General features: G+C 36.5%; 1 protein-coding gene across 1 annotated transcript; it reads left to right on the top strand.

The window, feature by feature from the left end:
* The first annotated feature begins 6,914 nt into the window (after window positions 1-6,914).
* On the top strand, window positions 6,915-12,307 carry LOC119074338 (putative mediator of RNA polymerase II transcription subunit 12). Its single transcript, XM_037180429.1, has 3 exons — window positions 6,915-7,093; window positions 9,596-9,744; window positions 10,662-12,307. The coding sequence occupies exons 1-3, from the start codon at window positions 7,069-7,071 to the stop codon at window positions 12,207-12,209; spliced, it is 1,722 nt and encodes a 573-aa protein (XP_037036324.1). The 5' UTR covers window positions 6,915-7,068; the 3' UTR covers window positions 12,210-12,307.
* Window positions 12,308-23,860: the final 11,553 nt, after the last annotated feature.

Here is a 23,860-nt window from a genome sequence, read left to right as displayed (position 1 = left end):
AAACTGAATGTGCAACGATAATAGCGAAGAAAAAAAACTTTTCTGAATCAATTTTAAAAATTACTTAAGTTTCACCTCAGTTTTAAAATATCATTTTTATGAAAATTCGGTAAAACTACGGGAAAATCGGAAAATTCGTGAAATTTTTTTTGCACTAAAAAAACTTTGAACCCTTAACTTTCGTTTGAGACCAATATCACCTGCGTAGCTTCGATTCCCGCTACACAAAAATTCATCAGAGTTACCTCTGCATCGAAAACTTCAACCGGATGTAGATGGCGCTAGAGGTCACTTTTTCAAAGTCTCCTAATTGTTTTTGATTCCCCAAATGTATATTTATCAATGGTAGAAAATTCACGCTTTTATACCAAAATGCACCAAAAAATGTATTTTGTTCAACTAGTGAGCCCTACTATAAGGTAAGCGGGGGTATAGCTGACCGTGCAGGTGTACCTGACCAGCTAAATTATTTATCAGTTTTGGAAAATAATTACAAATGAACGTTATAATTAATCTTCAGAGCCTAAAGATTATTTTTTTCATGAAAACAATGCGGTAATTATGTTTATCTCCTGCAAGCTGATATTTCATACATTACGCGTTTCTGCATATAAACACAAACATATACATAACCACAGCCTATACGATTGGATAATTCACACATAACCCACCTAGGGTAAATTTACTTTCCATCTACATATTTGAAAAAAAAAAAATCGCCGAACGGCGGAAGCGAACACGGGACCAGCAGCATATGAACCAAACATGCTGACCGCTACGCCAACAAGTCACATAACGCGATACAATTGGTGTCGGTAGTGGTTCGTTAGTCACTTCTACATCGATCAAATAATCAGAGTAGTCGGAATGATGTGATTTGAACGAAATGTTGAGGTGGATAGTATATTTGTGTGAGTAAGTAAATAAAGGATTCTCTGTATGATGTTTTTTTTGTTGTGAATGCGTTTTAAAACAACATGCTTAATTAAGAAATTTTAAATCCAAATTTTTGTGGTTATTTCGCTAATGTATGAAATATCAGCTTGCAGGAGATAAAACATTGTTCTACCTTGGTGTATATTTCTCGAATCACTTCTTATGTACAATTGTATATACACTCGCTGGCGCTCGTTATATACAATTGTACATACGAAGTTATTCTCGAAATATACACCAAGGTAGAAAATGTAAATTGCACATTTCTTAAGAAAATCGTAAGATCGGTGTGGTCTAATTTAATGTTTTTATTGACAAAAGAATTATTAATGGACAAAGTTTTGGTGTTTTTAGGTAGTAAATAGTTCGACAATTAATATTATTAACATAAATAGCGTCTAAAAGTTAATATTTGAATAATTACATGATGGTCAAAACATTGCATCAAAAATATGCCATGTTTGTGTAGTTGACCGCACCAAATTCCGTACATTTTTCTTCATGTGACAAATTCACCTTCCATGTGCATTGTTGTGTACAAAATGATGTGATTAAAATTCGTTGATATTTTGTGTTTTTATGAGTTTTTATCATTGAAATTGGTTAATATCAGTGAATTAAGAGTGAAAATGTGTCGAATAATGCGAAATTATTGTGAAAAATGTGAAAAATGTCTTAATTTTGTAGCGGTCAACTACTGCAACAAGACTGGTCAGGCATAAAAACATCCGTTTTTTAGTGGTCAGCTACTGCATCAAAAACAGTGCTTCAGTAAAATCAGTTTTTTACAATAAAAATTAATTAATTGTCAATATTTCTGATATTCTACGGAATGGGAACAGATCAAATTAAATTCTGACGAAGGAAAAACTTAGCTTCATCGTAATCATCCTGAGATACTGATGACCAAAGTTGAAAAATTGCTTAGACGGTCAGCTACTACCTCGCTTACCTTACAACTTTCTTTCGCAAATAAAATACTTCTTTCAAGCGAAATTGCTCTTATTTTCAGTTCAAAATTGTCCTTAGAATGTCCTCATTTTTGCATTTAAATTGTCCTTATTTCCTTATAAGGACGAATCGAATTTCAGTACGAGCCCTGGACATTAGACCTTACCTGTAGAGTATACTTTCATTGGATGTTATCGCCTTCTAGACGACAAAGATCGTGTTCTAGGCGATAAGATCATGTTCTGGGGCGATAATGCTCGCTTTTTGTTCAATAATATCATCGCTTATCGATAATATTGGTCAGAACTGCATATTTTCGTCTTCTGATCGATATTATCGTTTAAGACGATAATCTTACGGTGGTAATGTCCCGTAACCGGACCTCATTAGTAGATTCTCACCCATTTTCTCATTTTAAGTGAGGTGAGAATGTTAGCATATTCAACCGACTACTACAGTAGCACATTACTATATAATATTACATTTTAGTTCAGCTTATGCATTATGCAATGCAAATCCGTGAATTTGTTCCAACGCTTTCGCTGATTCACATTATTATAGTTTGGAATTTGTATTTTTTGGCAACCTGCAATTTCACATTTCTTACTATTTAAACGGTTAATTATGAAGGTTTAATGTCTCATTTAATAATCTCAGGTAAAGTTTGTTTCTTTTTAGTGCAGAAGAAAATTGTCTTGTACGAAGAGACAGTGATTATGCTGGCTAATGTGTAGGCTGTAGGTCATATTTTGTTTTGAATAAAAATTAAAAATCTTGCTCAAATGATAATTATTTAATTCTATTTATTATGTATGGCTTGTTATCGAGTTAAATTTTAAAAACAAGAATTTTGTCAGAGCCGTACTTGCATACATCACTCACGTAGGCTTACACCCTTGCGAACATTTTGTAAAATAATTTTCTATTGTCCACAGCGAATCGAATTTCGAGTCTTTGAAGGTCTGTACAGAGTGATCCAACATTGGGTTTACGCTTGTATGCTTCACCTGGTCGTTGTTTTCATACACGTAACACTGGCACTCTCAGAAAATTATGGCCTTGGATGTTTGTTTGTTTTTATCACTAAACTTCCTTTTTGCGGCTAAAAACAATTTCGGTCTTTACTACCGGCTTAAGAGGCACTGATTCTTAGCTGAAAAGGGTAGAGGCGACATTTCTATTGGATCAATAACGTCAGGAAAATAGACCAATGGATGATGTCCCGCACCCCTATACCTCGTATTTTTCATTATTTTCGGTGATATCTGTTCATAAAAATCCTTTTTTCCAAAAATGTAAGACAACAATAGCCACCACAAATGTCTTAGCTATCAATAAAAAAAACGATTTGACTGAGAACACTGAGCAGCTTATGAAAATTTCGGTTGATTGATGATTTTGCCAAGGTAAATATAGTGAAGAGGTAATGCCATATATAACCGAATCAGATGTGCGGTGGCACGAAAGTTCGATACAAACGCCATCTCATCCTTTCGCTGAAAGCAAAAAATGGAATAGAAAGTCGGGCCATCTGTTGTGAGATAGCGAAAATATTTTTGTGAAATACAAGTAAATCGTAGTCAACCATTCTAAAAAAAGGTGTCATTGGCATCGAACTTATGTGCTAGGCCGCGCGTCTGAATGGCATAACCTCCTCACTATATTTACCTTGGATTTTTCTCAGAGCTGGTCAAACCATAGAGTTACACTCGAGAGGTGTCAAGGTGGCGCTGTTATTATTTGAACATGTCTGGTTTCCCATATATTTTTGTGGTTGATCGACAGCGTCACCATGTCACCTCTCGAGTATAACTCTATGGGTCAAACTGTTACAACCAAAATTAAATATTTATTTAAAGCTAACACATTTAGATGTGTTTCTGGAGGATTCTGATAAAAAAGAGACCATCAAAAATGAAATACCAAACACACAGTAATACCATATAGTCCAGGTAGCTCAATCGGTAGAGCATAGGAATCATACCCAAGAGGTCCCGGGTTCGACTCCCGGTGCAAAAATGCTTGCCTGGTTTTATTCTAATCACTTGATGATTAAGCACTCGCTATTAGTTATCTAATGGCTGTACGACCGTAACAAAGTCGCAAATTTCAAAGAAATCCAATATTCGATTCGCAACAATCACGCCATATTGACATAATGTCAATGACACAATTCATAATATACAACAGACTGTAGGATAACTGCCATCTATGATCGACTAGTCGCTCATTGGGAAAATGCATGAGTCATTAGTGATGGTTGTGGTCTTCGCATACTACTCGTGGCTTAGAGAATTCACAACGTATGGGACGTTTACACGGTCGATTTGTGAGCTATCTGAGTCCGAAGAGATATGATGAAAAATCACAATTCATATGATCAAGTGACTTGTGCAATAGCACAACAGGCCCACTAGAGGCTTAGGTGCTGGGCTAACCCCCTTCCCATCTAATCCAATCCAATCCAATCCAAACACACAAATTTAGGCTACAATTTCAACTAAGCATCGGCATCTTTACGTGACTTTAAGGTGTCCATTCCACTCAACAATAAAAACTCCGTGAGAGAGCAAGCTGTCAAATAAACAAAGAAAAAATTGAAAAAATTCAATTTTGTTTCTCACACGGAGTACTTTTTTGGTAATAGGAAACTAAGCATTAACGGCGCACAACTGATACATGTCGCCTGAATGTAGACTAGACATATTATCTACACAAATTCATCATATTTGGGATACGTCATACGAATGATTGAGTGTGTAACATCGTTGCAACCACCAATCATACTAAACATACTACTTAAAACTATGAGGCCTGAGTGAGCTTTGAGTATGGTTTCCACTCAACAAAAAGTACTCCGTGTGAGAGCCGTGAGGGAATAAGCTGTTAAGTAAACAGAGCAAAAATTGAAAAAATTCAATTTTGTCTCTCACACGGAATATCTTTTTGGTAGGTAACGAGTAATTTCGCGCCGCGCGAGATTACACATATTATAGTGGAATTTCGCGCCCATGCATTTTTCAATGGCTAACTTGATTTAGAGAATTTTTACGAGTACCTGGCGATAAATTGGCGGTAGATTCAGTTGAGTGTCAGGCACATAAATTTTGGAGATGCGAATTTTATTCTAACACCCTAGAGCTTTGTATCAGGGATACCGGTATCCTTAGAAAGTGTGGATTTTCCTTTAACAAAACGTTAGGATACCGGTATCCCAACTGAGACACACGTATTTTGTATCAGGGATACCGGTATCCTTAGAAAGTGTGGATTTTCCTTTAACAAAACGTTAGGATACCGATATCCCAACTGAGACACACGTATTTTGTATCAAGGATACCGGTATCCCGACATAGAAAGTGTGGATTTTCCTTTAACAAAACGTTAGGATACCGGTATCCCAACTGAGACACACGTATTTTGTATCAAGGATACCGGTATCCCGACATAGAAAGTGTGGATTTTCGTTTAACAAAACGTTAGGATACCGGTATCCCAACTGAGACACACGTATTTTGTATCAAGGATACCGATATCCTTAGAAAGTGTGGATTTTCCTTTAACAAAACGTTAGGATACCGGTATCCCAACTGAGACACACGTATTTTGTATCAAGAATACCGGTATCCCGACATAGAAAGTGTGGATTTTCCTTTTACAAAACGTTAGGATACCGGTATCCCAACTGAGATACACGTATTTTGTATCAAGGATACCGGTATCCCGACATAGAAAGTGTGGATTTTCCTTTTACAAAACGTTAGGATACCGGTATCCCAACTGAGACGTTGCGAGATTCCTACCAGCAAGAAATTCCTACTTTATTAGTGTAATTTCGCGCCCATACGGCGCGAAATTACTACTAGCCTTTTGGTAAATGGAAATCAAGCCTTAGGGTACTCGGTTCGTTTTGGCGTAAGGCTGAAAACGACTAAAAACCCTAAAATAAGAAATTGATGTGATCGGTGTAGGCATACCATAACAGCTAATAAAGCGTCCAGACATGCATTTCCGATTGTTTTATCTAGGAAGATTGCAAATATTGGTAGAGCCTAAGATTTAGTTGAGAATAAAGCATTGAAAACTCTACAAAATCAACAAATATACCGATTGTCCAGCAGGTGACGACATTATCAATGTCGTTTGAGCTGTCAAATAAGTTGTCAATTTCACAAAGCTAACCTCAAATCTAACAAAAAAAGTATTGGATGGTGAGACGCCACACAAATTTTCATACATTTCAAGGGGCGGCTCTATGAACGAAACATCTTTTGAGGTTAGCTTTGTGAAATTGACAACTCATTTGACACTTTTTGAGAGAAGAAACCGCTATTTGACACTGATCTATTGAAAATGTGAAATTTCCTGTTTGGTTATGACCAAGGCAGCTCTCTAGCAATATCACACCGATTGTTTACAAAATTTGGAGGGAGAGCTGCCGTGATATGATTGAATTGTGGCTGGGATACATGACCCCTGATACAGTTTTCGATGATTTACATTTTCTAATTTAATGGAAATTCGATAGGGGCGATAGCGATTACGGCTCTGAATTAAATTCGTCTAACGACACAAACATCTAATTTCCAAAGTGAGTTATTACAGTCGGATTACAAGACACTCCATCGGTATGTATTGTATATAGTTATCTACATACATTCCCCATTATTATTATTATTTTACTTACCAATTTATTTCTCCTCTTATGCTCTACAAGATGCAATGTTATGTGCGCGAAGAGATGTAAGTAATCGTAAAATACAATGTTTTCTGTGTGTATTTGAACCTTTCTCTTGCTTAACATCAATCGTGGTAGAGAATATATTCAAACGAAATATATATCCAATAAACTAAAAAAAAAGAAAGAAATAAAAACGCGAAACATTGTTTTATCTTTTCCATTCGGCGTATCTATTTTCTCACCAATCATATGGATGGTTGTTTGTGTGGGTAAATTAGATATTTTTTTTTCCATCAAAACCGCCAGATATTTTTTTTATAAATGCACCTAACAAGAACAACTTTGCTTGATTTATATTTAATTCGGCTTGAGTAAAGCACACACAATATATTTTGTCGGTGCATAAGTCTGCCCGTATTGATAGAGTGCACATAGTGTTCGTTAAAATTTGAATTTTTTTTTTTAAATAAATTTTTTGTTGTTATCTTTGAGGCGCAACAATGTTTTTTTACCTAATTTTTGTTGGTAAGTGAAATTATTGGAATTAAAAACGAGTAGAAAAAAAAAACTCAATTACCTGGATGGAAAGTTTTATTGCTCGTTATGATTACTTTGAAGAAGAGAAGAAAAAAAAGACTTTAAATTAGAGAAAAAAAAATCAAAATTAATGGTGTCGGAGTTCGTATATACTATTCGAATTGAATTGAACATTTTCCACCATACATTTCGTGTTGATGAGTGATTTTTATGATATTTTAAACGCGATATTACATAATTTTCAATTGTTTTTTTGTTTCTCTTACCGTGTAATAAATTGAGGAAGACATCGAGGAAGACATAAACAATAAATAAATCAAACAACAATAGCGATATTTAAAAGGCTCGTATAGCGTGTGTGTTGCAATTGCCTCTTTTAATTTAAACAGCTAATTACTACCCTATTAACCCGCGTAACGATGTGTGTATTATGGTGTACAGTTTTTAACTTTTTATTTTATTTTTTCATTTTAAGATGTCCAACCCGACTATTATCAGATTCCAAGGTATCATGTTGACGTTTTGAAAAAAAAACTCTTCTTACTTTTAAAGCTTCATTCCGGTTCCATCGTTTACCTTCCGGGTCAAAAATATTTGGATTCGGTTTTTGAGGTTTTTGGATAGATTGAGGGATTAGTTCTTTTCTTTGAACAATGTCAGATCTTGGCGATTATTCATGAAGACGTTTTCGATAACAGATGAAACTGAACATAGCTTCAAGTTTTTTTTTTGTACTAAACGTTTCGGTCTTAGTCTATGGAGTGAATCGCCACCGGTTTTGAGGGGTTTTTGATTATTTATTTTTCTACACGTGTCACAGTGCTGTTGTTGAACCCAAGGTTTCTTAAGATAGTTACACAGATTGCTTTGTGAAAAAAGGACTTTACCTTGGACAAATTTAAGACTTTGCACCAGCAGTTGACACTGTAACATGAAAAAAAAAACTGAATTTCAAAGCCCGTGGAAATTCGGATGGAAAATTCAGATTTTTTTCGGAATCATTCCGAATTTTCAGAGTTATTCGGAATTTTTCGGAGTTTTCAGAAATTTTTAGATTATGAAAATTCCGAAAAGTTCTGATTTTTTTTTTGAAAATTCTCAAAAAAAAAGCCATGATACGAGGCAAGCCAAACGTAATCTACTGATTAACGTCAGTTATGAAATTCGATCTTATCAAGCCTTAGTTTCTATTAAGGAAATTTCTTGAAAATAAGTTCGTTTCGTTAAAATTTTCTATTATTTTTGTAAATCATACTCTAATTCAGTCTTCTATTTCGGTAATCTTTAGTACAAGTACCAGGGCCTATTTTTGGAAATTTTTTCCAAAATTTCCAAAAAATTGCCGAAAATTTCCAAAAACTGCGAAAATTTGAAAACCGAATCTTTCCAAAATTTCGAACGGTTTTAGCAACTCGTGAACTCAGCCTTGCGTTTTAGCTGACTCTCAATTATTGTGTTTTATTCTTGACACTATATGTCAACAATCAAACAAAATCATTGAGAGCCGGCTAACACACAAGGCTGAGCTCAAAAGTTTCCAAAACCGTTCGAAATGATCGAAAAATTCGGTTTTTGAATGTTCGCAGCTTTTGGAAATTTTTGGCAATTTTTCGGAAATTTTGGTAAAAATTTCCAAAAATAGGCCCTGACTAGTACATCTGGGAGAGATTTCTAAGAAATGCACCACTCGTCATTTCTCAATATTTCAATCAATAGTTAACAACTGCGTATGTACTCTCAAAATTAAGAGTAACCGGAAATTGCAGACCGGAATAACACCAAGATAGTTCTACTAACACAGTAACGTTCGAGATCAATTGATTTAATTTTTAGAATTAACCAATGGTTTTCATCTGTTATTGAAAACGTCTTCATTAATAATCAACAAACTCTGACAATGTTTCAAACAAAATGAAGTAAAAGATGTGTAAATCAATCACTTGAAATACTTAGATCAATTGAAGTAATAGATTCGATAGTACAACTTCTAATATACTTGCCCTCTGTGAAAAAGTTAAATCTGAAATATCTAGAGATTGATTTAAGCAACAAATTGAAGATGAATGGCCTAGAAGACCTAGTGATCAGGTACATTAAACAAAGTTCCCAAAATGTCTATACGGACTTCAAAAAATTCTGGGTACTGACATCTTCAAAAATTTAATGAAAAACGCCATGCACATTCCATCATTTTTTCTTCTCAAACAAATAAAAAAAAACAATTGCAATGAGAAAGTTATTAATCTTGTTTTAGATATCTGGTTTTTCGTTTAAAGATCATGGACATGTTTATTTATTGTACAATGTACGCACTATCATTAAAACTGTTAACGAGACTACTGTCATTGCCATCATTGCTCAGTTTATTACCACGCAATAATGTTTTAATTAAATTAAACTTTTAATCTTATGCTTTTGAGGCTCATTATACACACAGACGATGTAATTATGCTTTCTCTATTTATCTACATCTCTAATCAATGTCTAAAGGTGCACTAGCTGCCGCTGATGCAATTGGAAATGTCACTGTAACTAAAGATAAACGACAAGTAGAGCAACCCACACATAGTTTCGTTCCATCTAATCATCAAATCGGCGGACAACATCACTATGCTGCGAGTGGTGAACAAATAACTGCGGTAAGATATTGTAACCATTACATTACAACGAAAAAATAAGCAATTGACTCTGTGTAAAGTGGGTTCGATAAAGTAACATTTTGTTAAAGCAAATGAAGTAATAGATTTCGTCCATTGAAATCATCAACTGTGATCGAACAGTTACGTTCTTTATTTCCAATGTCAGCTAGAGCTGAGCACAAATCCTAGCTAAAGAAGCGACTGATTGTGTTACCGTCTCTTTTTTTCTACTCTCCATCGTAATGACATTTCGCGCTGTTCATCATCAATAAGAATTATCGAATAATTTTCAAATATTTCTTTACATTTCTTATGCCGTAAAGGTCATTCGAAATAAAATTGCAATATAGTCGTGCTCTCGCATCACGATCTTTGCATAATATTAAATGGATTTTGAGCACATTATGTATCGCAGCTGGTTGGTGAAAGAAAATTCGTCAAGTTGTATATAAAAGTTGTATCTTTTTTGTAGACTGAATGGATTTCGTCTGTCGATGGACTGGATGGACAATTTAAAAGTTTTTTTTTTGGTGAAACAAATTCACCCTAAAATTGACCCAGGCAGTGCTGATCCGATTTTCAAAATTTTTATTCCATTCGACGCAGAAAATGCAATATTTCGATTGATGATTACCTTGCAACAGGCACTCTTTTTCCAAAACTTTGGTCACCCAATTTTTCTGTTTTACAAGAGAGTTAAAAACGTCAATTATTTTTGGATGTTTGGCTAGTTCCTGTGTCGAGATTGAAGTTTAAGGTGCGATCTAGTTTGAATTTTCATAGATCCATCTGGAAGACATTTGCGAATAGACGACATTATAATTAAAAGTGCCCGAGCAGTTCAGTTAATTGCTTATTCCAAGAGAATAATTTATTGTTTTTTCTGAAATCCATTTTTCTGTCTATACTTTCAACAGACGCCACAAAACTACTACAGATACGTTCAGAACCTTTTACAAAATCAACAACAACCTCAGCAATACCAAGATTCGCCCAAAGAAATTCCATCCCATCAAAGTGAACCTCGTCACCACGCTCAACCGATAAAACCAGCCCAATTTGTGTATTACAATGAACCGCAAGCGCAATACCAACCTGCGGTCGACAATCACCACCAATTGGAACCGAAAGTGATCAGCGAAGAAGAGTACCTGGAATTGGTTCGGCAGCAATACGGAGAGAATGTAAACCATACGGCTGCGCCCAAACATCGTGCTAACAAAGCCAGTCAATATAAAGCGCAAAAGGACTATCAACAAACATATATACCAAACGAACAACCGCAGTCGTATTTGAAGTCTTACGTAAATCCACTGGGTGAATTTTCATTGGAAAAAGAGCTGGCTCAGCTGGAGAAGTCAAACAAGGCTATCTACGAGGAACAAGCGGAAAAGGATACGGAACAATCGTTGAAGAAAGAACGGTATCAGTTTAAACCGTCGCACCAGTTCGTTGAATACCAGGACCAACAAGACCAATTTTTGCCGCCGGCATATTCTCATTTGAGTGGTAATCGTCCGGTGTCGCAGAAGCTCATCAGCAGCCCATACGAACGCGATGAAAGTGCTGCGGAAAAGGCCAACAACCATCAGCCGGATTATCAATTTCGCTTTGTGTCGCCAACGGACAATTCTGCCAAATTTTACCAAGAAACTATTAAAACGGGACCTAAGAATTCCTTTGTTCCTTTGCCGAAACCTCAACATTTGGATGCGTCCGATAGTGCGGCCCATTCTAATGCAAACATAGCCAAGAAACATAGTCAATTGATCTACCAGAAACAACATACGTCAGCATCAACTGCACAACATAATCCGCCCAACAAAAAACAGCCACAGAAAGTCACCGGCCCAAATTCAGAAAAATTCAGCCAATATCAGCCGAATAAAGCTCAATCGCAATCATCCATCTTCGTTTCGCAGAGCACAGGCATTCAGCAGAAACCACAAGTAGAAAACGAACAGCCGACACAAGACAATATTCAACAGCATCAACAAGCGCAACAGCTGTACCACAATCATCAACAACTACCACAACAACAGCATAATCCACGCATACCCTTAACAAATCCAAATAGACCACTTACACAAGAGGAATTTCAAGCGTTAGTTGATGCGGGATACAAAGTGCAAGCAATTCCTATTCCAGTGCCAGTGCCTGTATCTGCCGAAGCTTATGCTCAACATCAGCAACAACAGCAAAATCTACAACAACAACAACAACAGCAGCAGCTGCAGCAGCAGCAGCAGCAACCACACCAACCACATCATCAGCAACAATATCAACAGCCAAATCCATACCATCCGCAACAGTCGGTTAATCCTACACGATCTTCTTCTATTCGACCCCAACCGAGTAATAAGCACTATATACGCTACCATCCACAACCGACAGAAGGAGTACTAACGTCCTACCTTCGGCCGTTCTTAGAACAATATAACAATCTGATGGGTGGCAAAATTTAGCACATTTTACAGATCTATTAAATTGTAGTCTAATTTCTTGAAATAAAACAATGAAGCTCCCATGTCATCTGATATCGACTGTGGCGAAGAAAATATAACTTGATGGTTTTGATAAACATTTGTGTTAGTGGAGAAAAAACAGAGGCCGGCACCTGTTCTATTCGAAAGAACACTCGAACAAGATTAAGAAACATTTAACGAAACTTAAGTGAGGTTACGTCTGAAAATACCGTATTTTGAAATGATCTATAGTCTCGCGAGACACAATTCTAATTGGTAAGTAACTTCATTCAATGACGGAAATAAACGTCTTTTAGTAGCAAGTATTTGACAGAGTTGTTCCTAGCGCTCAGCAACACTTGACATGCTACGCAAGTTCTAGCTTGAATATCGAAAATATTCGGAGGCTGATGAAACCTTAGTAGGCACAGCCTTTCTTTTGCACAGATAGATGACTTGTTTTCGTTGTGTGAGGTAAAACTTGCAATGCAAATAATCCGAAGCGATAGCTTTTATGACTAAACGTAATGAACGTCAACACAAGGTATGTCAAGGTCGAATGTCAAACTTTGTATGGAGCGGAGGACATAGCGATTTCATATAGAGTGTTATGATGAGTGTTGATGAAAGAGAAAGAGATATTTTGACAAGTACCCCAAGGAAAGTTATAATAAACTGGTCTTCGGTCCTCTCGCTCTCAACGTACCACGTTGAAAGAGAAGTAAATACTTTGACAAGTACCCCAAGGCAAGTTATAATAACTAGTCTTCGGCTTTCTCGCTCTGAATTCTGTTTTGTGTGTCCCCGCGTATCTAATAAAATGGCGGTCTGCGTGACCTCCCCAACAGTCTATAGCCTGGATGTCCTCTGGTTTGTATGAACAGACCATACCTGGTTTATACTAAAGCCTCCAAATTTGACACTTGTCAGTTCAGTGTTCGCTCAAAAGCGTGGTCGCATTGAAACTTGATATGAAGAGAACTTTCGAAGGAAATACAATTCATCTAGCTACGACTAACGCACAGTTTTGCTCCGCCTTGCTCCGGTTCATGGTTTGCATGCTGCTCATGAGGTTTCTTTGAATTTTTCGAAAATTCCTCATGAGCGGAAGGCAAACCATCAACCGCCGACTATCTGTGAGTGGTGGTAATGATTCAGCTCGGAAAGCTTTCGAACAAATGCGTTACCACCCATTGAAAATTATTTAAAGCATTTTCAGGCGTGAGCCTCCAGTCCAACTTTTTTTAAACAGTTTGTTGATCCGCGACCTTGAAAAATTCCAATTACTGTTTTTCGACTACTAACCTGTCACAGACGGCAAGCATAGTAACAGTTTTACTATCTTATCTGTTCATTTGATCGAAGATTTTCATAGATTGATTTCAGAAATCTTTTACTTCATTTGTTTTGAACATGATTTTTGCTATATCAGACTTCTTTAGTCAGAGCTTGTCGTTTATTCTTGCTGTCGTTGTTGATAGAAGATGACAGCCGTCTGAAACAGGTTACTAAATGCTTAAACATATCCCATGAAAACTTGAACTCCAAATGAAGGCTACGAACGAAATACCCCCATCCTATACTGTGAACTGATAAAAAATAAAGTTTCACGAATTTTCTAACTTTTCAACACCTTTCACCACCGTAAAGTAGTTGCCTCGACTTAGTATGCAAGAGTATACAAAAGTTTATGGATTTATCGTTCTGGTTGTCTACGTTCTGCCCACGGCAGAGTAAAAGTAAACCTGGCAGGAGCGGTTCATTATTGAAAAGTCAAATGAGGGACCTAATAGATCAGTGTCAAATAACGGTTTCTTCTCTCAAAATGGTGTCAAATGAGTTGTCAATTTCACAAAGCTAACCTCAAACAGTGACAGCTTCATATAAATTTTTGTAACATTGTGGTTAGCTTTGTGAAAATGACAGCTCATTTGACATCTCAAACTACATTGACAATGATCTATACTATACACTGTATGAAAATGAACTCAAATGAACACTGACATAAGTTGAAAAATTTAATTCGCAAAAAACATAGGGCTACTACATTATTCAGGTTCCTAGTCAAACAAGCGCTCCTGCCTGGGTTACTTTTACTCTGCCGTGGTTCTGCCTCGTTAGCCAGAAGTCAGAATGACAACACTTCTGTTTAAATTTACGCTTATGCTCAGCTCATCAATCACGTGGCTTACAGGTTTGACTTTCACTTCGTCACAAAGCTTGATGGTGATGTTTTGGGACGGACTGTCGCACGGCAGAGTAAAATAAACCAGGCAGGAGCGGTTCATTTTCGAAACGTCAAATAAGGGACCTAATAAACTGGATGAAAATGAACTCAAATGAACACTGACATAAATTGAAAAAATTTACTCGCAAAAAATATAGGGCTCCTGCCTGGTTAACTATACTCTGTCGTGAATAACGGGTGTGAATCACAATTCGATTCAATGATTGTAAAAATAAACAGAAATCGTTCGCTTTTTGGGTGATTTGTATATTTGCTGATTCTAATGGCTTTCTAATAATACATTGAGGGCTTCAACGCGGACCGGCTCGGCAGCCGCCGTCACAGTTACAGCAGAAGATGTTACAAGGACCAAAGGCACAACAATAATTACCGCAAAAGCCACAGCATCGGGCGTTTGTTTCAAAAATACATAGCAACGCCAACAAGAGGAATATGACGATAAATGTGAATGCGCTCATGCTAATGGAATGTGAACTTATGCAATGAGGAGAATGAGAGTCTGGAAGCAAAAGTAAATATCTTACTTAGGTCTGGTTATTGATTTATCGACACCGTACCGTTGACTGTTGTAAGTATTGTTCGATTGTTAGGCGATAATTTTGAGCGGAGAGTTTATCGAATTTAAACCGTAGCAAATATTTGTAGTTTGTAACATTCGCGCGTACCAAATATTTCTATTTTTAGCTTGAATATTTTAGACTCGCTAGACAATGCAAGTTCAAAGCTGTAAAGTTTATCGGAATGTTTGTTTCGGAATTAAATAGAATCCGGAAATTTTTGTAGCATTTAACTCACAAATAATGAAAATAATTATTTATTGCTAAATTCTCTTGAACAATTTCATTTCAACGATACCTGCATTCCACTCTGCTTATGCACGCTTTAAGTCCGCTGAAAATTCAAAATTAAAAGTTTCAAACACAAACCAAATGCACCGTCGTAAATGGGTGATTCGGGTTATTCGCGATATTCTCATATCAGACTGCGTTGCAATTTATTTTTCAATTCATTTGTTCATCCACTGATTCACCTAAAATTCAAATTCTGAAGCGCACTTAAGTATAGTTTCCACTTAAAAATAGCACTCCGTTTAGCCTCCGTTTACATGACAGTTGTAAAATATAACAAAGGAACTGTCACGTAAACGGAGTAAAAAATTGAAATAAATTCAATTTCCACTCCGTTTGCGTGACAGTTCTTTTGTTCTATTTTACAACTGTCATGTAAACGGAGGCTAAACGGAGTGCTCTTTTTAAGTGGAAACTATACTTTATGGCTTGAATTTTCGTGATCAGCTGAGTGCTTCCATTCCCTTCAGTGTTTATATATCGTGGTTTAAAGAGCGAAAATAAAAATTGACAGAGAATATATGAAAAATGATATGGCCCTTTTGTCACCGGATTCCTTATTCAAATTCTTACCCACCTCATCTACAAATGTTTTTAAATTTTGAAACGTTTACAAAAAATCATCCCGGCAAAAACTCTTTCAGAGCAAAGTTGGACGCAGTCTACAGTCTATATGTGTGATAACTTCTAAAACAAGTGATATCGCTAGAGGTGACGCTGTCAGCGTCGTTACGCAAAATTGCATTTCACAGCCAATTAATTGAAATTAGCTGGCCTAGTTTTCCAAACCATTCGACAATCAATTTTTTCAGAAAAAATTTTAACGAACAGAATTTTGACTGAAAAATTTTCAACAAAAAATTTACCAAAAAAATTCTGCGTCGCATGAGGCAGATTAGAGTTCTCGTAGGTTTGTCCGTGAGCATCTGCCACTTTGCGACGCAGTATTTTTAGCTCCGTACGAAGTACGAAGGGGCTTATAGGATTACGATGCCGTGTGTAATTGATGGAATTCGAAGCAGACGGTAAGGGCAAAGTGTTTGCCTATGTTCATAGATGACGAATCCGCAATAAAAATTTGGGCCGTCTGTCCGTCTGTCTGTCACGTAATCGATATCTTGAGTAAATCAAATCCGATTTCAAAAAATTTTTTTTCCTGAAAGATAGTCAAAATAGTGAAGCTAAGTTCGAAGATGGGCATATTCGGGTCGGCCCTTCGTGAGTTAGGGCCACCTAAGTGATTTAAGGTCTTTTGGTGATATTTATGGCAAAATAAACGATGGAAATGTAAATGACACGGCAAATGATAGGTATTGCCAATACCAATCCAGGAAAAAAAAGTTTTTTAAAATCGGGTGAGTGGACCGTGAGTTAGGGCCTTAGAAGTGAAAAGCTACTAGGGCCCTATGCGTATTTTACATAGAACTCAAGTAAATTTCATTCGTTTTTCGTAATTTTTGTGTCATTTGGAAGGTAATCAAAGGCCGAATAGAATGTTGTTGAAAAAAAATTAAATTTGGGTCCTCGGACTAAGGCCGCTACTAGGGCCCTATGCGTATTTTACATATAACTCGAGCAAATTTCATCCGTTTTCCGTATTGTTTGTTTCATTTGGAAGGTAATCAAAGGCCGAATAGAATGTAGTTGAAAAAAAAAATTAAATTTGGATCCTCGGACTGAGGCCGATACCAGGCCCTATGTGTATTTATACTCAATAAATTAAAATTTTAGGGCTATTTGAAATTTTTGTTTTATTTGAAAGGAACGTCGTACGGGGCTTCATAATAATTTTACTTTAACTACTTTAACCGGCGCATAGGCTTACGGTCAAAATAGGGTGACAGACGCACTAGGGTCACGTACGCAATAGATATACGGGTTTGTACGGGGCTCAGTCGCAGCAAACGCTCCGACTGTTCTGATGGCTCGTTTTTGGTAAATTTTTTGTTGAAAATTTTTCAGTCAAGATTCTGTTCGTTAACCTTATGAGGCGTGTGATAGCTCGCTGAACTCGTATGGACGCCTAGATTACGAATAAAATAAGTGGATGTAGTAGGAGCGGAGGGGGAAAAGTCAAAAAAGTTGTGTTCCTCAGTCCAACGGAATTTTTTTTTTGTCAAATTTTTCAGTGTGAACGGACTTGCGTCACGGCTTTTCACTAACGTAGGGCCATGATTGTGAGAAACGTTGTGTTTTACGCGGGAAAAAAGTTGGTAATTGCATTTTCTCGGGTGAATTGTGGCCCGTGCTTGCTACAGCACCATCGAAAAGCAATTTCGAACTTTTCTTCCCTGGTTGAACAAATAACTATTTCATGCTTGCTAAGGTAGAAACTGAACTTTCGCCGCTTGAATTGACAGATATTCTTCTTTTTACTCCCTTAGCAAGCATGAAAAACTCAATGTACGTAACACTTTGCGTTGTTGTCCTTGTTATGTTACGTAACAGTTATTTACGTATGTGTCTCGGGCGATTGACTTTAATCGATTTTACCAAGGTTCTGAAGGAACAGGTTAAGACAACTCTGAGTTGATTACGAAGGCGGTGACACACAATTGCGTCAACGGCTGCGACGTTTATATATAAAATGGAACTTAACAAAAACAAAAACCTGAATTTTCGAGAAAAATATTTTCTTCAAGTTGATTTCTCACACTATCTGTTTATAAAATTTAATGTCACCCGCCTTCGTGGTTGTCTTAACCTGTTCTTTCAGAACTTTGATTTTACCAAGGTTGTGAAAGAACAGGACACACAAATTGCGTCAACGGCTACGAAGTTTATATGAAATAAGGAACTTAACAAAAATTCTGAATTTTTCCTAAAAAGCGTACACACAATCTGTACTGAGTGCGTTTATCAATGTCGGTGTCACCCGCCTTCATGGCTGTCTTAACCTGTTCTTTCAGAACCTTGGATTTTACAGGATGTAGCTCGAACGAAGTAAGAATGTTTAGTCCTAGTGATGTAGGTACTGTTTTAGACGAAGTAAGCATGTACATGCAACAACATCTCAATGAATTTCAGTAATAATGTAATTATTTATTAGAAATAGAATTCGGATTTTACACAAATTCGCTAAATATATTTCTTCGTTTCTTTTCTTCTATTCTTTTTTGAAACAAATGATATTCCATTTTGTTGATGCTTTGATTTCATTTAATGTTTTTGAAGTTTTGCATTTTAGACGTAGTAGAGTGTATAGTGGAAGAAAAGTAAAATTTATGTGTCTTTGATATTACATAAGATGAATATGTTTCCGTTTTCAATTAATATTCGTTTATGAACACACTACTCTTTTACGTTAACAATTTGACTCAATTTTCAATTATACTATGATATTTAGTTGGAACATGCCGTTGATTTTATCACCTTTTTTGGGCTGCTTTCGAATTAAGAACCAACGATTTAGTACTGGCTTTAGGCTGCCGGATGTTATCACCGGCTTAAACTTTAAATTGCAGCCAATGTCATTCCAATACAAAAATTAAAATAAAAACTCGAGACTCGAGACAAGTGTCAAATTTAGAGGCTGTGATAAAAGCTACCGCTTAGGTATTGTTTGTATTGTATGTCTTAAGATCGCTCACCCCTTGGCAATTTTCTAGCCTACATTTGTGCGCAAAAATATTCGTTTTTTTTATGACTTCTCTGAACCCAAATCTTTTTTTGAAAAAGTAAAACCATTTAAGCATGCAAAAATGTGTTACTTTTAAGGGAAAAATTGGTTTGTGGTCGATAACCCACTTGGAGAAACCTTTGCAAAACACATAAATTTACACATTTGCAAATGTTTCTTCAAGTGGGATAAGTTCCACAAACCAATTTTTCCCTTAAAAGTAACAGATTTTTGCATGCTTTAATGGTTTTACTTTTTCAAAAAAAGATTTTGATTCAGAGAAGTCATAAAAAAAACGAATATTTTTGCGCACAAATGTAGGCTAAAAATTTGCCAAGGGGTGAGTGCTCTTGACTAGTATAAATTACAGAACAAGTCATCTATCTTACAAAAGAAACGCAGTGTCTACAGTGCCTTTATCAGCATCCGAATATTTTCTATGTTCATGCTAGGAGCCGTGCTGTGGTTCACCTGTGCTAACAAAAGAAAGCAGTACCGAGCTATGTGATATAGCGTCATCCACAGACAACATAACCAGACAAAATGTATGGAAAAGCGTTGAGGTCATGGCTCTGTGGATGACGTTTGACAGTAAACTGCACTTTGCATCTTGACCTTGAAACAGATCTTTGGTATCTATTCTAGATTTTGACTAAAAAAACCTGTTTTTCTCGCCTTCGGTCCACAATCAAATTTGTTTCGCATTGAGTCGTAACATTTTGCCCCGGTAAAATGAGTCATTACTTCATTGACTTGACATAAGCGGTTAAACTCATTTCCCCGTACTTAGTGATAGTGAGTCAGATTAACTGACGTAATTGTCTAGAACTTTGCATTTTGCCTTGTGTGTATGTGGTTACATCCCTCGCGTTCGGCTCGGGAATTTTACGAAATTTTTGAAATTTCCAGGAATTTAATTACAGAAAAATTGCCCTGTTTGAAGATGTAGTTTTTTTCGTTTTCACTTGGTCCTCTTTCGACGGCATGAAATTAGAACCAAATCATTGGTGTAACGTGGACGCAAAGACAAAAAAGGTGCCAACACGACGTGTACCTATAAATATATTTTTTAAAGAATTTCATTCAAAACAAAGGAAAACAATTTTATTTTTCAATGAAAGAGGCAGGAATATAATAAGCACCAAATCACTTAATGATTGTTTTGACTGATAAAATTACGTGAAGACTTATTGATTTTATTAGAATATTTTGGTTTTATGTAAATAGTCGGAAGGTTGAGCTTAGCTTTTCTCATTTTATTATTTTTTTTTTAAATAATAATTTTCGTCATATTTATAAGTGAAAATAAATACTTAAGCAGTCTGTTAAACAAGTTTCAAACTTACAAAACAATTATAATTAGTTAATGGTTCAGTCAGCCGAATAGAAAATCGGCAGACTCTTAACGAACGAGAAAAGATGGCTTAGTTGTTGACGCCTGGAAATTATCGATGCTTTTATTATGTCTGGGGATTAGAAGGTGACACATTGGTAACCTTTCACAGACTTTCACAGCTGCTAGCTGCTAGCGAAAGGACGAAATGGCACAGTTTGTGGTTTCAGAAGTTTCCTTCTTTCGGTAAAACGATTCTTAGATTTCTATTCCTATTCCGTCAGTTGCATTTTCGTAACAACTTCTTCTTGGAATCCACGCCATTAGTCGTATAAATTTATACGTCAGAGAGAGCTTTTTTCTCCTTTGTTACGATCTGTCAGTTTTTGTATTTTGGCATTTAGTATGGAAATGAAAACTAAAATTGAGATATCTTTGCTGTTTTAAGTGATTTTTCATATTTTTTTGGACCAAAATGTTTTAAAATGTGTTTGGAATCGATTGGCATTAACAGATTGTGTGAAAATATTTTTTTTCGATTTTATTATTTTGTTAATGTCAATCGATTCCAAACACATTTTAAAACATTTTGGTCCAAAAAAATATGAAAAACCACTTAAAACAGCAAAGATATCTCAATTTTAGTTTTCATTTCCATACTAAATCGCAAAATAGAAAAACTGACAGTTCGTAACAAAGGAGAAAAAAGCTCTCTCTGACGTATAAATTTATACGACTAATGGCGTGGATTGCAAACGCGTCGGACGCATGAAATTAATCTTTTTAGCCCCGTACGAAGTACTGGGGGCTTATAAGATTAATATGCCGTTTGTAACATGTCGAATTGGAAGCAGACAGTAAGGTCAAAGCATTTGTTTATGTTCATAGATGACGAATCCGCAATAAAAAAAATGTCCGTCCGTCCGTCCGTGACCCCTCTAGCTTGAGTAAATCACAACCTTTTTTCAAAATTCTATTTTTCCCCGATTGGTATCGACAAAAGTAAGGTCAATTTCGAAAATGGGCATGGTAGGGTCGGCCCCTCCAGAGCTAGGGCCATATAGGTGTTTTTCAGTCTTTCGACGATATCTACCGAAATACGCACGCAATAGCTGCTTGTGATATATCAAATGAAAGGTATTGACGAGTAGAACAAAGTTGCTGAACATTGTTTTTGTGTAGGATGCAACGCGAGCTTGTTGGGAGGGCTCAAAGGTCGTTACTCGGCCCTAAGTGTTTTTTGCACATAAATCGAGTAAATCTCATCCGATTTTGCTAGTTTTTGTTTCATTTGAGAGATAATTGAATGTCGAATAGAATGATGGCAAAAAAAGTTTCAAATTTGGGTCCTTGCACTAAGGCCGCTACTCGGCCCTAAGTGCTTTTTGCACATAAATCGAGTAAATCTCATCCGATTTTGCTAGATTTAGTTTTTTATGGAAGGTAATTGAATACCGAAAAGAACGTGGCGAAAAAAAGTTTCAAATTTGGGCCCTTGGACTAAGGCCGCTACTCGGCCCTAAGTGTTTTTTGCACATAAATCGAGTAAATCTCATCCGATTTTGCTAGTTTTTGTTTCATTTGAGAGATAATTGAATGCCGAATAGAATGATGGCAAAAAAAGTTTCAAATTTGGGTCCTTGCACTAAGGCCGCTACTCGGCCCTAAGTGCTTTTTGCACATAAATCGAGTAAATCTCAACCGATTTTGCTAGATTTAGTTTTTTATGGAAGGTAATTGAATACCGAAAAGAACGTGGCGAAAAAAATTTCAAATTTGGGCCCTTGGACTAAGGCCGCTACTCGGCCCTAAGTGTTTTTTGCACATAAATCGAGTAAATCTCATCCGATTTTGCTAGTTTTTGTTTCATTTGAGAGATAATTGAATGCCGAATAGAATGATGGCAAAAAAAGTTTCAAATTTGGGCCCTTGCACTAAGGCCGCTACTCGGCCCTAAGTGCTTTTTGCACATAAATCGAGTAAATCTCAACCGATTTTGCTAGATTTAGCTTTTTATGGAAGGTAATTGAATACCGAAAAGAACGTGGCGAAAAAAGTTTCAAATTTGGGCCCTTGGACTAAGGCCGCTACTCCGCCCTAAGTGTTTTTTGCACATAAATCGAGTAAATCTCATCCGATTTTGCTAGTTTTTGTTTCATTTGAGAGATAATTGAATGCCGAATAGAATGATGGCAAAAAAAGTTTCAAATTTGGGCCCTTGCACTAAGGCCGCTACTCGGCCCTAAGTGCTTTTTGCATATAAATCGAGTAAATCTCAACCGATTTTGCTAGTTTTTGTTTCATTTGAGAGGTAATTGAATAACCAATGGAAAGTTGGCGAAAAATTTTGGGGTTCTAAAATAATGTCGTAAGTTGTTGGTTTTATTTGAAAGGTACTTCGTACGGGCTTTCGTAATTGCGCTATGCGCAATTTTAAAAATGAACAGTTTCAGTAAATTTGACAATGCCCAACTTGACTTGCATTTTGGTAACAGACGCATTAGAGGGTTGTAGACGTATTAGGGTTCCGGGCTTATTAGGGCTACGGACGTATTATGGTTACGGACGAAATAGGATTACGGGTTGTACGGGGCTGAGTCGCAGCAAACGCTCCGACTGTTCTGATGCCTCTAATAAGCTCTTCTTGTTGATGACATTGCGGTATCAAACTTCATATTTTTTTCCTGACTTGACTTGACATGAACATAACAAATTGGTGCCTGTGCACATACCCGGTAGGGCTTGAACGTGAGAACTTCCAACGATGCAACGTTGCCATATCATCGTTGAATGAACATATACACCGCTTTTCCGACCGGATCTCATGAGATAAAGAAAAAATTTGAAAAACCTGAAGGGAGCGAGCCGACTTTTTCTGACACAAAAGGACAGTTTGACGAAAAATTTATGTTCTTAAAATGCCTTTCTATCGTGTCGTTATCATCTTGAAGAGGAAAATACTTATTGCTTCGACATACATCATCTATCGAAGAACGATCATTATCGCCTAGAACACTTTAATATCGCCCAGAAGGCGATAATATCAACCGGAAAACGATGATATCAACCTGGAACGTGATAATATCGTCCACAAAACTGTGTATGATAATACCACACTATGTGATAATTCCTGGGCAATAATATCGTCCACAGTGTGATATTATCGTTTTATGGGCGATAATATCGTGTTCTGGTAGAAATATCGCGTCACCAAATGATCAGACGAACCTGCTGAGTGGATTTCTGGCTGAGCCCTGACAAAACTAAAACGTTTTGTAAGAACGCCTCAGCTTTACGCACCCTTTCTGACCTTATAAAAGACTCACATAATCCACATGGGCCTTTTTTACATTAATTCTATTTTGTGTGGATGGCGAGATTTCAGTCCAAGCAAGAATCATTGCTCTTCAAGAGCTATACAGGGAAACCGGGAAAAGTAGGAAAATAAGTAGTTTTGCTTGCTCTTTTCCGAATGACTACTGATCGACCAACCAGATTTCCTTAAAAATAAAATAATTTGTTTCATCTTGTCAATAGCTTTCATTTGACATATCGCACATGATTTTTGAGCGAAAACAAATCAAATCAAAGCGAAATCACTTT

This window comes from Bradysia coprophila, unplaced genomic scaffold (assembly GCF_014529535.1).
Source record: "Bradysia coprophila strain Holo2 unplaced genomic scaffold, BU_Bcop_v1 contig_151, whole genome shotgun sequence".
NCBI classification, from domain to species: Eukaryota; Metazoa; Arthropoda; class Insecta; order Diptera; family Sciaridae; genus Bradysia; species Bradysia coprophila.
This window is presented reverse-complemented; position numbering and strand designations above follow the sequence as displayed.